Here is a 17,256-nt window from a genome sequence, read left to right as displayed (position 1 = left end):
GCTGTGGTCTCCACTTAACTGTTGAACTTGGCGAACCAATGGGATACGGTACGCCTTGAGGGTGCTTTGTTCCCGCACACCGACACCATGAGACGATGGATCCCACTATCCTGTTTCCCTTCCTTCCATAGGAACCACGATGTCCAAGCTGACCGTCATTATCACCTTCCATCATTGCTGTCCACGCCCTCAATGACGACGACGAAACGGACGGGCGCTGACTTAAACAGTTCGGAGCCTGCGGCCAGCTCCATCTATGCCTTCTGAGTAGCTCATATCACCTTGTGTCTATTTCACTTGTTTTCCCTTCGCATAGTGTAATAGTTTCATTGTGAGAGCCGTTGTGTCAATCATTTCTGTACGATCCAAGTACTTTTAAAGATATCGTAAAAATACTGGCGGTGACAAATACTTTCAGCCACGGTTACGCATTTAGAAATCTTCCTTATTTCAGAATACATGCAGTAATTATTAATAAATGTACACAAATTGTTATTTTAATTAATTTTAATGAAAATACATAATTTCGATTTTGTTCCGCCTGCAAAAGCAGAGGAAAAGATATTTAATTTCTACATAAAAAATTATATCTTCCGAAGCAAGTGCATCTACCACAATTTGTGCAGGATACCATGAAAATGATTAACATTTTATTTGATTTAACCAGATATAATCCTACACCTCTAACTCCTGCTCTAAGAACAATTCAAAAAATTTAAAAGAGAAATTAGTATATTAAATGCAGAAAGTTTATCAAAGATATTTTTGTCATCACAGAAGATTTTGGAAAATAATTATTTTGCGAAATAAAGGGATATTTTCAGAATCTTTTCTGGAAACATGACTTCCATAGTAATAAAATGCCATTAGCAATTGCGCATTTTATCAATTAAAATAATTTCAAGAAAGTTTACTTGCATCTTTTCAAAATGGCAGCAAGACTGAATGTCTGTTCAAACAAGTAATTGTTAGTCTACGATTCCAATTTAACAGTGATATTATGAGGTAGGGCTACAATAAGTTTGATCACGTGATAAGTTTCGGGGAAAGAAATATAAAAAAGTAAATTTTAATCTGGGTCACTCTCAAAGGAAATTTTGATTGGAAAATTGTTCCTAATGTTCCTGAAGATCTTTTAAGAGGTAGCCTTAAAATGTGCAAAATTATATGACTTAAAACTCCTTTGTCCAAAGAAAAGAATGCTGAAAAATTTATATATATTAGGTTCGTTTATGAACAAAATTTCCTTAAAGGAAACATTTGAATTTTACATTTCTACAACGAAGAAACTAATACGCATGTTTCGACGATAGCTATTTTTTTAATTAAATTCAGAAGAACTTAGTAATAAATAAAAATAGTGGTTTTGGTTTATTTGATTACGGCAAAGCCCACTTGGGCTGCCTGCCTAAGGGAAGAGATGCCTTCATGGAGGACTTTCTAAGGGAAACTGGCTCGTATACATGTTACATATGAACGTCAAAAGAGGTTTAGGCTGTGTAGTCCTTTATAGTGACCGCCCGGTGGCGAAGTAGCTAGTGGTCGCGCAGCTGCACCACAGGTGCGGGGCTCGATCACCGCGCTAGGCAAGGTTGACTCAGCCTTTCATCTCGTGAGTGGGTCGACAAAGATTTCGGGGCACTGCAGACCGTGGCCCACTAAGGCTGTTGCGCCACTGAGTTTTTTTTTTTTTTTTTAGTTTACAGTCCATTCTCGATTTTGCGCATCAAAAGCCACTAACTAGAGGTAAACTTTCTTATCAGTGGTTGGCAAGAAGTTCAGCTGATTTTTGAAAGTTTACAAAAGCTGAGTGAACCTGTTTTGGTTCTACAACTATTTCTAACCTTATGGAGCCTTTTTCACTCAACGGACACTGAATTATAAACTTTTACCCTCGAAAAGGAGAATGGAAGTCACAATAGTTTTAGGTTGTATAGATCTTTACAGAAAGCTCATTCTAAATTTTTCCGAATACACATTCCTCATAATCAGCTAAGTAAATATAAAATTTCTTTCCATTGAAGTTGAGCTGCAGTTTCTTCTTTGAGTGAACATATTTTGGCTTTACAGCTACACTTATATATTATGTTAGCCGCAAGTTAAAAGTACCTGAAACTAGCAATGTGGGAAAATAATTAATTTTTCCTTTTTTTATTTCTACTTCTTTTATCAAAACTCTTCAGAATGTAATTAAAAAACATCTTATATGTATGCTTTATTTTGAGGGGTAGGACGTAAAAGCTAACTCATTTGCTTAGTTGTCTCAAGGTATATCTGCAAAATGTCCCGCAAATTTTAATTACTAATATCTGTATTAATTTTTATATCCCTTTCAACAATAAACTTTTATACCCTTTAACATTAAACACCATGAAGATATTTTCTTCAGGGGTTTCCGTTCATAATTCAGGAATCCGGCACTGTGGCAAAATATAAAGTACTGCCGCTTGGAGAAGATATTTACTGTAAATGTACCATTTAAATAATCTAGCGAAAGGAATGCGTTAAATTGTACGTCTTGAATTATTAACTGCTTTCCATATTAAATAATGGGTGGAAATATCTCTGCGTCATTAATGTACGACGAAATATTACAATTATATTTTCTTTTCTGTCACTTCATATTATGCACAGCTCATTTTACATACAAGATTTAATGATCTATATTTTTAATTCCTGCGAAACTAATTCTTAAATTAGTAAGCCTGTTCTAATCATTTACTTTAGAACTGTTTGAAATTCTGAACTTAAATTTTTATACAAACACTATACTGCAATTTTTAGGTTGAACTTAAGACTTTTATATTTTAAAAATTTTTTAACAATTTAAAAATTTAAAAAAAAAAATTAAACAATTTAAATTTTTTTTCTTTTAAATTTTAACAAAGTTTCTTTGAGATTATAACATGTAATATGAAGTTCACAGGTTTTTTAATCTTCTGGCTCGTGCATAAAGAGCATTTGTGTCATTAATATCTTTTTATATTTTGTTGAAATTTATTTTCGTATATTTTTAATAAAATCACGTGACCAAAATTATCGCACTTTGAAAATCTGCCTTATTTGTTTCTCTCCAACATTAAAATCATGAATTTTTTACAATCTGTCTTTACAGAGATATTTAATCGCGAACGAGTATTCAAAAATTATTAGTTTAAAAAGTATTAGTTAAATTCAAAAATTATTAGTTTAAATTCAAAAATTATTAATAATTCAAAAATTATTAGTAAACATATTGCAATAAGAATATTAAAAATCTCGTTGTTATTATGTTTATTGTGAAATATTGGATATGATGGATCATACTCAGTACAGGATATATCTTTAATAACGTGTAAACATCACATCCCATTTAATTGATATCTTATACATTCTTTCAGCAAAACACTAAAATAATCTCATCTAAAATATTTTCGTAAACTATACCGCTAAATGATATGAAAATGAATTGCTTAGATGTTTTTTGTTAATAATGTATGAGAAATTTTTAAAAAATATCATCAGTTTTCAACATGTTCTATAGCATAGTAAATATGATATTTATTATTTCTGATATGATTAAAAAAGGTCGTGAATGCTTAAGCTGCGTTCACTATTTTAAGTTTGTTGCAATATTCTTCCTTTCTTAGCCGTCTGCAAAAGGAACAGCAAGTATGCAAAATCTTTTGAAAAATACGACTGTTTGGTAGCACCAAGAAGTTGCCGACAGGCGGCGCTGCTAGCAAGTTTTTACTCTCAAGCTACTCAATTTTTTCTAATATTCCTTTTATTCTGTGTAATTGCTGTAACAGCTCTTACAGTGTTGTGATTGAAAATTAAAAATGTTTAAGGACTAGATTGCTTATTATTGAAAGCTTTTTTTTACATAACTTTATTTTATGAGTTAAATTTTGCTGTCACTTCTCCTTTTCGTTTCCCTAACAGAATGCAAATTAGTTTGAGCATATTTAAGCTGAGGTTTTTGGATTGTGAGACACACCGTATTTCTGCGTCTCGAGGCCACGTTACCAGGTTTCTGCTAATTAGGATAAGACTGTAACTATTCGGCTTTGCATTATAGCTGCCTTCATTTAAATTGTAACTCCGGTGAAAAGTTTTGAGCCAATTTCGTCTTAATCAATTGCGTGATCCTTGACTGCTAAGTTTCAATTTGGAATCTGATTGTTACTTTAAGTCGTATCGTCACAAGTGGTGGTTTATGTAGACGCATCAGAAGTGCGCTTATGTTCAAGTTCCGATTTAATAAAGAGGTTTTTTTAAAATCTTTTCAAGACATGGCAGTTATTTTCAAAAACAGCGATAATTGGCTCTAAGTCTATTAGGAATTTGGACTTAGTTTAGCTACCAAAGAACACCGAACTCTATAACGTATTCAGGAAAGAAAATGTTTTAAATGTACGAAAAATAAAACGATGTGTACAAAAATGAATCTCGAGCTTTTTCCAGCTATAATCAATACAACAGAACACAGTAGACGTGTTGCACTCGAAGGCGAAAACATTCGAAAAAAAACATCTTATTATTTCATGTGATAAATACGTAAGAAATCTTTTGTCATATAGATATGTTACTGTATTTTAATACACACCTTTGCATAACAGTACTACAGATATTTATCCCTATTTTTTCATTTGAAAATAGCTGCCACACATAATTCGATAATTAAAAAAATGGTGTTTCAAAATGTATTCCCTCCCATTTATTTCTCTTAAATTCGATTCTACCTTCTAAGTCACCTGTGTTCCCTATTCCTAATTAACAACGAAATATGATCCATCATATCCATTAATGTTACGAAGGCACTGGTGCAGCCCTTTCATAATCGCTGCAGATTGTCACTGGATTTCGACTGGAAGCAGGCTTTCTTTAAGAACTTTTTGATGAGTCCTTTAGCTCTGGAGAAGGTGTAAGGCGAATTGTTCCATTTTCCTGAGCTGTCAGCCGCTGTTTTGCACTTAGTTCGAATCTGGGTCAAGATGGAAACAAGCAGCTCGTCCACCTGATGGTTGATGGCAGCCGAAGTTTCAATGAATGAACTGTTCCTCTCTTTTGCAGATGTTTGACCCTCTAGAAACCAAACAATAATAAATCATTAAATTAAAATTATAAGCAAAATTCGGCGTAGATGTTTACAATTATGTAATTAGATTACTATAGATTATTGTAGGTTTATTACCGTGTCACGAAAATTCCTTATCCAGCCTTTATTTTTGCAATGTTTTGTTTTAAAAATATACACTGCCCTCCAAAAATTAAGGAGCAGTATATTTTTCAAAACTCACCATTACAAAAATATCAGTAACGTTTAAATTCACAGTTCATATGCATAACAGTAACGAAGTTAAGAAAATAAGTGCAAAAGCAATAACTAGCACTTTTATGCTATAGAAATGAATATTTATATAGAAGTTGGAGACGAAATGCAAAAATGGTAATTTCTGTTCACAAGTGATGATCTTAAGTTGTTATTACCGTTTCGTGGACTATATCTAGGAGAGTCTATCAATGTCCAGGAGAAGTCGTTTGCCCGGATTCGTTGAGGTGGCGGGCGATCGGATGGATGGAAACGAGGATGTCACAAGCTGATGCTGCTAGACGTCTTAATGCCACTCGTAGTGTGGTCCACTGACTATGGAATCTATTTGAATCTACGGATTCTGTTACAGACAGACCTAGAGTTACAACACTTGCGGGTAAATCTTTCTGCCCGAAGGAGGAATAACATTACTGTGCCTCAGCTCATGGCAGATAATTTAGTGGCAACCGGAAAAAGAATCTCAGCTGCTGCAGTGCGCAGATGCCTGCACAATACAGGTCTGTATGCAAGACGACTAGTTATTTGCGTCCCCTTGCCCCGAGGACACAGAGGTGCCCGTTTATGTTGGGCAACAGAACACGTCTCCTGGACCAGTCAACAAAAATTAATTTTATAAAAATTACGAAATCTAACTTTACGTACGGTCCTCCTGTCCCTATACTTATATTTAAGAATATTTCATATTCATTATGATTGAAGTTCTGACTTTCCCCCGCCATTGGTGGGCTTTACCTGTCTATAGGCGTTAGACAGTATTTAGGACAGGAGCGGTGGTCTCTTTGATATGGAAACATATAACATGTGAGCCACCGTTGCTTCCTATGAAGGGATGGTCGAATTACATCCAGAGAGATCGAGATTCGAACCCGTGCGCTTTGGTACGGCAGTCAAAGCCACTAACCACTTTCCCTCCAGGGCGGCGGGAATTCTGGACTAAAGATAGGCATTCTATTACATGAGGAGAGGTATGTAAAGTCAACAGCTTGCAAATACGCAACAGATTGCATATTATTTGCTTCGGACCATCGTCTCGACAAAGTTTAATGTGACAATACGCCCATTTTGTTCTGTTCTGTATTTCAAATTTTGTTTTAAAATATTCAAATACAAGAAATTATGAATTTCTCCATTAATAAAATGTAGAATCTAAACGCCAGAAACTCTCATATAGTCCGAGAGCATCTGCCTATCTCCACTATGCTTTACTGAATGTGTAAAGTTCTTCATTCGAAGTTCAGTACTGAGTCTTGCCACACTATTTGTTTTCATACACTATTCACACTGTGAAATTTACTTCATCTACAAATAAAGCCGATTTCCAAATAATGTTGAGGTTTTTTTAATACAGATTTTTAGTGAATTACAATCGTTCCCTTTGATTCGCTTTATTGAGAAATGGCTTCTTCCTAGTTATTTGACCATCAAAGTTATGTTTCCTTAAAATATTTCTAACAGTTTCTGTATTACTAGATTTGCTAAATATACGTTGGATTTTTATAGTTGGTGTTTATGTGAGTATCGTTTGCTTCATTTTATTGTTGCAAACAGCGTAAATTCCTTTTGTTTTTCTTCTTTTAGTTTTGAACTTTATGTGTGGCAACAAAATAATTGATTGATAGAATTGTGTTTGTGACAGCCATGTAGAATGGCTCGCTTATTTTGTATCAATTATTTCGCATCGCTGACAAGTGTAATAAAATAAAAGTGTAGGAATACAGTCCATTTGTTGATTGATTATTGTTTGTGAAACATATTAAGTTTAAGAACACTTATTGTTGGTCAAAAGTCTAGCCGGAGAGCTAGTGTAGATAGTGACTGTTCTAAGTGTATTCTAACAACGCAGATATGCATATGGTTGGTGAAAATTATCCACTTTGTGAGGTAAGTGGATTTTGAACAAAAATTCGTTTAATTTGTTGTTAAATTTTAAGAACAATGTTGTAATACAACATAGAATTCGATTTCATTTTAATAATAGTGTTAAGTGATTTAAGAACAATTTCTGTTTTTGAATTGATCAATTATGAGTAAACTTATAACTTTTAAAACTAAAAGAGCGGTCTTACGCAGGAGTGTTACTAATTATGTAAAGAAAATTGAAACTATTTTAACTGCAGATGAAATTAATTTAATAGAACTAGAGGAATGTGTCGAATTATTGACACAAAAAGAAACTGAGTTAAGGAAGCTTGATTCTGAAATCGAAAGTTTAATTACAGATACTAAAGAATTAGAAAACGAAATAGATAATGTTCAGGAGTATACAGATAAAATTTATTTGTGGAAATTTAAAGGTGAAAAAATATTAAAAAATCAAAATAGTAAAAATAATTCTAATAGTGTAATTTCAGAACAAGTTCTTGACAATATTAAATTACCGAAGTTAACATTACCGACTTTTGGTGGTAATATTACAGAATGGATAGCTTTTAAAGATCTTTTCAGTGCTTGTGTAAGAAATAATACAAATTTATCTAATGCTAAAAAATTGCAGTATTTGAAGGCTTCGTTGAAAGGTGAAGCATATCGCATTATTCAAACCATTCAAATTTCGGATTGTAATTTTGAAATAGCATGGAATCTGTTAGACGAAAGATATTCAAATAAGAGAGAACAAATTTTTGCATATATTAAACGTTTTTTAAGTTTACCAACTATTCAAAATGAATCAGCATTTGCTATTTTAAATTTAGTTGACAATATTACTGAAGTAATTCGTTCTTTAGAAGTATTGAATCAAACCATTGATAATTTTGGTGACACTTTAATGACTTATTTAATTTTGCGAAAATTAGACCCTTCTACAAAATTATGGTGGGAACGTCAGTTAAAATCTAATGAAATTCCAAAACTTACGACTTTAATTTAATTCCTAAAAAACTATGCAAGAACACTTCAAAATAGCAAATCAACAAGTAATAAAGTACCTAAATCTGTGTTTCAAAATAAGAATAATGTTCTGGTTGCTACTTTGGGTTGTGGTTATTGTAAAGAAGATCATAGTTTAGCCAAATGATCGAAATTTCTACATTTATCGGTTCAGCAAAGGATAGAATTTGTAAAATCTAATCGTTACTGTTTTAATTGTTTATCTAATATGCACTTGCTCAAAAAATGCAAGAGTTTAAATACATGTCAACATTGCTTTAAGAAGCATCACAGTAATTTGCACATTGTAAATAATTCAAAGAATAAAACTCAGTTAAACAGTATATCTCCGCCTACGCAAGCTATCATTAAAAGAGATGAATTAACGAGTCCTAAGGACGTTTCAGCCACAGTTTGTGCCTCTCATTATGCAAAAGGTAATCACACCAGTCACATTTTATTGTGTACTGCTTTAATAAAAGTTCAAAATTCTGAACAACAGTTTGTGAAGTGTAGATGTTTATGTGACACTGGATCTCAGAGATCATTTATTTCAAGGGATTGTGTGAAGAAATTAGAATTACGAGTGAAAGATAATTCCATTTCTGTATCATGTCTAGGTGAATTTAATACTATAAGTAATGGGGAAGTCGATTTAGTATTCACTTCTCATTTTAAAAGTGATATTCGTGTATCAACATCAGCATTTGTACTGGACAAGGTGACAGATAACATTCCCTATGTATATTTGCCATCAATCATCTTCGATAACTTCAGTGATTTACAATTAGCTGATCCATTATTTTACAAGTCACAACCAGTTGACATTTTATTTGGAGTAAATGTATTTCTGCATTTAATTACGGGAGAAATTGTCAAATGGGTCCTGATCTACCATTTGCTCTAAATTCGAGGTTGGGATGGATAATTTCGGGTACTACTGTAAGGATCTTAAGTTTTACTAACGTTTATTTTATTTTAAATCTTTACTATCACTTCTTATTTTCTACTTCCGGCCAGAATTATAAGCGTTAAGGTTTTTATGCAAAGTTTGTCTGGCGAACGCCAAGTATTTAAGTTGTGGCTTTTTGCCAAGCGAGAGAGAGGAAGCAGTGAGTCGAGGCAGGCCGCTTACCTTAGAAGTTACGCAGTTGCTTGTTGCCTTCCAGGCCAGAGGTTTTAATCCTCTTGATAAATTTTAAACGTATTGTAGTGTTCACAGTTCTCTGTACTACATACGGCTTCCTGTTAATATAAGGCCAATCTTCCACGTTTATTATTCTAAAGTTAAATTAGAGTTTAGTTTTATTTTTATACTTTTACGTTTTGACTCCAAGTAGCGGGTCGGTGTATTCCGAAGTACGGAAGTCATTGTAAATAGAGAAAAATAAAGGGTTTTGTATACCCTTCTTGTGTATCTTGTTTACTTCCCACAGTTCTCAACATAGCTTTAGTAAGCTCTCTGTTCCGAGTCAGGTCCTTGCATGTTCCCGAAGAAGGTTAGAAGGAACATTGACCCTGATACTACAAATTTTGAATCTACAAATTTTGAGCCAGTATATGTAAATCATTTGAATACAAACACAGATGAGTTAGTAAATTCTTTCTGGGAGTCAGAAAAGTTTCCAAATGTACAACCTTTAACAAATGAAGAAAAACTTTGTAAGGAACATTTTAAAAACTCGCATTTTAGAGACACACCAGGTCGTTATTCAGTTGCATTGCCATTCAAACATAATAGAGATATTCTAGGTGACTCCCGTGAAGTGGCGTACAGATTTCAATACTTGGAGAAGAGACTGTTATCTATGAAAGAAATTTACAACCAGTATATTCAGTTTATGAAAGAGTACTTTTCACTAGAACACGTAGAATTAGTGCCAGACACAGATTATGAATTAGAGATTAAACACTATTATATCCCACATCACTTCGTGTTGAAGGACTCTAGCTTAACAACAAAATTGAGAGTTGTTTTCGATGCGAGCGCTAAAACAACCACAGGTGTTTCTTTAAATGATACACTAACGATAGGCCCAAAAATACAAGATGACCTAATTTGTATTTTACTAAGATTTAGACTTCATAGCATTGCAATAACCGCTGATATTAAAATGATGTACAGACAGATAAAGTTTCATGAAAAAGATGGAGATTTTCAGAGAATATTATGGAGAGATAGCCCGTATAAGCAAATACGAGTTTGTCGTTTGAAAACAGTTACATATGGAACTGCAGCTGCTCCATATCTTGCAACCAAAGTTTTAGCGATTGATGAAGGATTGAACTTTCCAAAGGCAAAGAATATAGTTTTAAGAGATTTTTATATTGATGATATGTTAACTGGTGTAAAAGATAGTTCGGAAGGTATTGCATTGATAGACGAACTGCAACATCTGCTAAAAAGTGGTGGCTTTGAACTTCACAAATGGTCGACAAGTGAACCGTCATTGTTAAAAACCTCTGGCTTAACAAACACAGATAGTGAGAATATTCATCGTGTAATAGAAGACAAACCATTGAAAGTTCTGGGATTGGAATGGCCTCCGGACAATGATGAATTCAAATGTAATGTCGGTGTAATAGAGTATCAAAGTTTTCCGACTAAAAGAATTATTTTGTCATTCGTAGCAAAACTATTCGATCCATTGGGGTGGATAGCTCCGTTTGAAATTCTCGCTAAAATGATCCTTCAGCAATTGTGGAAATTACAATTATCATGGGATGATCCTGTAACAGAAGAGATTGATCGAAATTGGAGAAATCTATGTAGAGAAGTTAAACTTTTGAATTCTATAAATATACCTAGGAAAATTCTGCTACCTGATTATTTTCGATGTGAACTTCACGGATTTTGTGATGCGTCTGAAAGAGGTTATGCAGCAGTTATTTATATCAAAACTTGCAATAACTCTGACATTAATGTTAAACTCGTAACAGCTAAAACTCGTGTAGCACCATTAAAATCTATTACGATTCCAAGACTGGAATTATGTGCAGCAGTGTTATTGGCACGCTTGATTCAGTCTGTAAAAGCTGCATTAGTTATAAATTTTGATTTAGAGCAAGCTTGGAGTGATTCACAAATCGTGTTGTCATGGCTAAGGTCAGATCCTAAAAAATGGCAAGTATTCGTATCCAATAGAGTTTCTGAAATACAATCCATCTTACCACCTGAGAACTGGAGCCATGTTGATGGAAAGGAAAATCCAGCTGATTGTGCTTCACATGGGTTATTTCCTGCAGAACTATTATCTCATCAATTGTGGTGGAATGGTCCTTCTTGGTTAAAGTGCAGTGAGATTGCCTTGTCTAAAAATATTCTTATAGATGAAGAGGCATTACCAGATGCACGTAAAACAGTCTCATTTGTAGTTTCTGAACCTGTACAGGAACTTGTTATTATATCAAATATATTTTCATTTCCAAAGTTACAACGCATATTTGCTTGGATATTAAGATTCATATCGAATTGTAAAGTAGCATATCTAGAAAGAAATACGTCTTTTTTATCTAGTAATGAAATTCGAGCTGCAACATTCTGTATTGTCCGAATAATACAGCGATTTCACTTTTTTAAAGAAATTCAATGTTTGGAGTTGGGAAAGGACTTACCTACAAACAGCAACCTCTTTAGCTTGTGTCCAATTTTAGATGACAACAAAGTGTTACGTGTAGGAGGAAGACTGAAAAATGCGCAACTGTCAGAAAATGAAAAACATCCAATCTTATTACCTTCAAAACACAATCTGACAAAAATCATAATTAGACACTTTCATGTCAAATATCTGCATGCAGCACCGGAACTTCTTCTATCTTTAATTAGACAGCAATTTTGGATCATAGCTGCTAGATCTGCTATCCGAAAAGTAGTAAGATCTTGTATCACGTGTTGCAAAATTAGAGCTAAAACTGCAAGTCAAATAATGGCTGATCTACCGGAATCTAGAGTAACACAACCGCGATCATTTCATCGAACTGGAATAGATTTTTCTGGACCGTTCATGATTAAACATCGGGCAGGACGTGGACAAAAATCATTAAAATATTACGTATGCTTATTTATGTGTTTTGTAATCAAGGCAGTACATCTTGAAGTGGTAGAAGATTTGTCAACAAAGGCATTTTTAAATGCATTGAAACGATTTATTGCAAGAAGAGGGAAACCATTTCAGATTTATTGTGACTGCGGTACTAACTTTAAAGGTGCAGACAAAGAAATCAGAAAATGTTTTTTGCAATGTAAACAAAATCAAGAAATTCACAAATTTTTGTCTTTAGAGGAAATAAAATGGATATTCAACCCGCCATCATCTCCCCATTTTGGTGTACTATGGGAATCGGCAGTAAAGTCAATGAAATTACATCTAAAAAGGACTGTTGGTGATACTGTGCTGACCTATCCGGAATTTCAGACCTTGATAGCGCAGGTTGAGGCTTGTCTCAACTCTAGGCCATTGTGTCCAACTTCGGCTGATCCAAATGATTTAACTGCATTAACACATGGTCATTTCCTAATAGGAACGTCTTTAAATGCCATACCTGAACCAGACCTAAATTATAGTTCCTTCAATCACATTGACAGGTGGCATGTGAGACAGTTTATTTTTCAGCACGTCTGGAAAAGATGGAGTCGAGAATACCTGTCTCAGCTTCAACAAAGACCGAAATGGCAAAAATGTCAAAACAATTTAGAAGTCAATGACTTAGTCCTCCTCAAAGAAGACAACCTTCCGCCTCTTAAATGGAGGTTAGGGAGAATAATTGCTGTTCATGCGGGCTCAGATCAAAGAGTCAGAGTTGCTAGTATTAAAACTGGTCATGGTGTCATTAAACGACCAGTCGTGAAATTGTGTCCTCTTCCTATTCAGACTAAAAAACTATGAACTGCTTCGCATATAATATTTTGTATTATTTTTCTTATCTTTATTACAGACTAAGAAGTTTCAAAATGTTCCAACTGTTGAAATCCTCTGGGATTTCAACGAGGGCCAGGATGTTTATGTGAGTATCGTTTGCTTCATTTTATTGTTGCAAACAGCGTAAATTCCTTTTGTTTTTCTTCTTTTAGTTTTGAACTTTATGTGTGGCAACAAGATAATTGATTGATAGAATTGTGTTTGTGACAGCCATGTAGAATGGCTCTCTTATTTTGTATCAATTATTTCGCATCGCTGACAAGTGTAATAAAATAAAAGTGTAGGAATACAGTCCATTTGTTGATTGATTATTGTTTGTGAAACATATTAAGTTTAAGAACAGTTGGTGTGACTTCATTGGTTTTAAGACTATAAATGAAATTTCTAGCGATTCACTTCTCTTCGAGCTCAGCGAATCTCCTTTGACGATTTTTTTTTTGCGGTTTGTTTTCAAGGAAATTTGATTTACAGAGTTTCAGAATTAAATTGAACAGTATAACCTAACGCTAAATGGCAACAGTCAACAAAAATTGAAACATCTAACATCTGAACCGTTAGTTAAAGAGATTCGACAGATTTTTGCATGGACATAACTTTTCCTCTTATCTAAGAGTAATTGCTTTACGTTACCTTTATTACTTTTGACATGTAATTCTTCCATATAGTGTTTTTCTTATAATTATAATTCTTTCTTATTTGCTTGGTTAAATGTAAAGTTTACATGGCCCTCTGGTTACAAACTGGCAGCCCAACAGTGGGCCCGAAGCCTTAAAAATTTAAAACTTATTACCGAAAGCGGAGCGCAATTTTTTTCTTCGAGCTTTTCCTAAGTTAAAAGAAGGTGAAAATGTGCTTTAGCCCACTGCTTGGCGATTTTCAGTAGCGGCGATTTTTTTAAAATCGCCAGTAAACATTGTATAAACAAAGTTGCGAAGACGGAGCTATGTGACGTTCATAAATGGGTGGGACTAAGATTGTGACGTCACAATGTATTCTCTTACAGATGTAGAAATAAGTATACTAAATTTTTTGTATTTTAAACTATTAAATACGGTAAGTGAATCGTAACAGTTATGAAAAGTGTAAACAACGTCGCAGTCTCTCATACAGGGGTAATATTTTTAAGCTTTAATATTTATACAAATAAAAACAGATTTTTTTAAATTTTAATTTCATATTGCGGAACATTTTAACTTCATCATCTTTACAAAATTACCTTATTGCTACGTAAGGACACCATCTCTTACATACTAGTAAGTAAACAATCTTCATTATTTTCTAAAAATTTTTAAGCTTTATATTAATAAAAAAAAGGAAAAATATTTATTATTGAATATCAATATCATACACAGCTTTCATTTCCATGTTTCTTAAATTCCTAAACCACGTTCTATACTTTCGTATTAGAATTCTACACATCAATAAATTAAAAAAATCTAATTTCTCACAATGAAAGAAAATAAGAAAATATTAAAAATAAGCAATTTTAAAAAGAAAAAATGTTTTCACTTACCCTTTTCAGGAAAATAAAAAGTCTTTTTGACAATGACGGCACGTTTCCCTTGCATTTCCAATAAAGTAATAAATTTACATGTACATTCCCTCACCTCTCTCAGCATCACAGATAAATCCATAGCGATTGTTTATTTAACGAAATATATGCAGAAAAATGGCAAAAACACGCAGATAAAACCACTCGATTGATAACTACCACATAAGAACATTCAAACGGCAAATGAATTAACTGCTCAAATTACGAAGTAAAAATTCCAAAAGAAATCGTCTGCTTGGAAATTCTTTTTAACTGCAAGTATAGTTTTGAAAGCATAAATTATCGTCTGCTACTTGACAATTTGTCTTCGGACATTTGTGCTCTCTCCGAAGAAATTTATTCGTATCTATTTATTAAAAAACGCTGTGAAAGCCATGGCTTTTCGATATCTAAAGCTACGATAGATAATATTGTCAACGATAGGACATTAAAAAAAAAAAAAAAAAGACAACAAATATAATGAAATTAAAAAACAAAATAAAATCTGAAATTTAAGATTTTACATTACGCCCCAAAGGTGCGTTTTCTTAACACTTTGCGTGTTACCTTTATTAATTAAATATCATGTCCTTCGCACTTAAACCGTAAAATTAAGTTCAACAGCAATATCACTAAATAAAATTAAGCATATGTTTAGATTTTCTGATACACAGTGTCGCGCGCTGGAGATAAAAATGTTTTTATCTGTAGAGCATTGTCATCGCTTGCTTTGAAATTCCTCACTTTGTTAATCGAAAATTCGTTAAAGTTTTACAAAATAGGAAAACGATAATAAAAGAAATTCCAAATTTCAAATTTGGGCTTCCAGATGCCCATATTCGCAGGAGGATGACGTTATTCTAAATTTGGTGTTTCTAGGTACCGTTGTTTTATCAAAATGAGGGAAACGTACATACATTTATGAAGATTTTTAATCGTTTAATTCCTTTAAATATAATACAGGGCGATAATATTTGTTGGCCACAATTTGAAACATTGGCTACATTGGCTTTGCCTATGTGCACATCGATCTATTTTCACTTAAAAACATCCCAGAATTGCACAAACTCGGCATCGCGCACCACATTGGCTTTTCCCATGTGCACATCGATCTATTTTCACTTAAAAAACATCCCAGAATTGCACAAACTCGGCATCGCGCACCACATTGGCTTTGCCCATGTGCACATCGATCTATTTTCACTTAAAAAAAATCTCAGAATTGCACAAACTCGGCATCGCGCACAACCTCGGCATTGCGCACCACATTGGCTTTGGCCGTGTGCACATCGATCTATTTTCACTTAAAAAAAATCCCAGAATTGCACAAACTCGGCATCGCGCACAACTTCAGCATTGCGCATCACATTGACTTTGCCCATGTGCACATCGATCTATTTTCACTTAAAAAAATCCCAGAATTGCACAAACTCGGCATCGCGCACAACCTCGGCATTGCGCACCACTTGGCTTTGCCCATGTGCACATCGATCTATTTTCACTTAAAAAAATCCCAGAATTGCACAAACTCGGCATTGCGCACTACATTGGCTTTGCCCATGTGCACATCGATCTATTTTCACTTAAAAAAACATCCCAGAATTGCACAAACTCGGCATCACGCACGACGTCGGCACTGCGCACTGCATCTGCTTTGCTCATGTACACATCGATCTATTTTCGTTAAAAAAAAAATCAGAGAATTGCACAACGTTAGCTTTTCCAATCTTCTAGGATTGAGCCAAAAAATACAAAATATTAAAATAAGCAACTTTAAAACGAACCACACGAGAAAAATTTTTTCACTTACCCTTTTCAAGAAAAATGTAAAGTCTTTTTGAGGGGTTTTATATATGAATTTATTTCAGGGGGAAACCCTTTTGGATCCCCCCTCATCTTGAAATAAATTTACAAACGTTTATACGCCGTTTCCGTAATATATGCAGAAAAAAAGGCTAAAACCCACAGGGGTGAAAAACACTCGATTAAAAAAAGAAACCACATAAGAACATTCAAACCGCCACAGAATTAACAAGTAAAAAATAAATAAATAAATAAATAAATAAAATAAAAATAATGAAAGCTTTTAGATTTTACATTACGCCCTGTTTTTTTTTAACGTTTTGTGTGTTACATTTCTTTATCATATAACGTTCCTTACACTTAAACCATAAAATTCAGTTCAACAGCAATATCGCAAAATAATTTTAAAATGAGCATATCTTTAGAATTTCTGATCCGCATTTTAACCAAGAAGAAAATTACCACCCTGGTGATATGGAAAATTTTGATTTTTGACAATCTGGAAATTAACAGAAACCCTAGGAGTGGAGGATTAATCCAATGTCCTTGCGCTTATTGTAAAGCAATAATGTAGTAAGTAGGAATTGTATTTTATATAAAGTTAAATTTTATATAAAGTTTAACATAGAGTGAAAGCATGTTTAATTTTCTAAATAAAAAGTAATAATATTTGAGAATAAACAAGAAATGGATCAACAGTAGGAAATGACTGAAAATATGTCATTAAAAGTCAAAGCTACTGGAACGGATGAACCAAAGAATAAATGTGGAAATTATTCAGATTCTAAATTCAATCTTATTAGTCTCAGTTATCATTG

The 17,256-nt window shown here is 33.5% G+C and overlaps 1 protein-coding gene across 1 annotated transcript in view; it reads right to left on the bottom strand.

Moving 5' to 3' along the window:
- Window positions 1-468: 468 nt before the first annotated feature.
- The window catches only part of LOC118204726 (uncharacterized), a 149,869-nt gene continuing 133,081 nt past the window's right edge, over window positions 469-17,256 (bottom strand). The window contains exon 7 of the mRNA XM_085813348.1: window positions 469-5,067. Within this exon, the coding sequence (XP_085669474.1) occupies window positions 4,817-5,067 (251 nt within the window). The 3' untranslated portion in view covers window positions 469-4,816. The remainder of the gene's footprint in view (window positions 5,068-17,256) is intronic.

Source organism: Stegodyphus dumicola, chromosome 3, assembly GCF_044657685.1.
Source record: "Stegodyphus dumicola isolate Sdum_Otavi_A_Nest chromosome 3, ASM4465768v1".
Taxonomy (NCBI): Eukaryota; Metazoa; Arthropoda; class Arachnida; order Araneae; family Eresidae; genus Stegodyphus; species Stegodyphus dumicola.
Note: the sequence above shows the minus strand (reverse complement) of the source record. Positions and strands in the feature narration are given on the sequence as shown.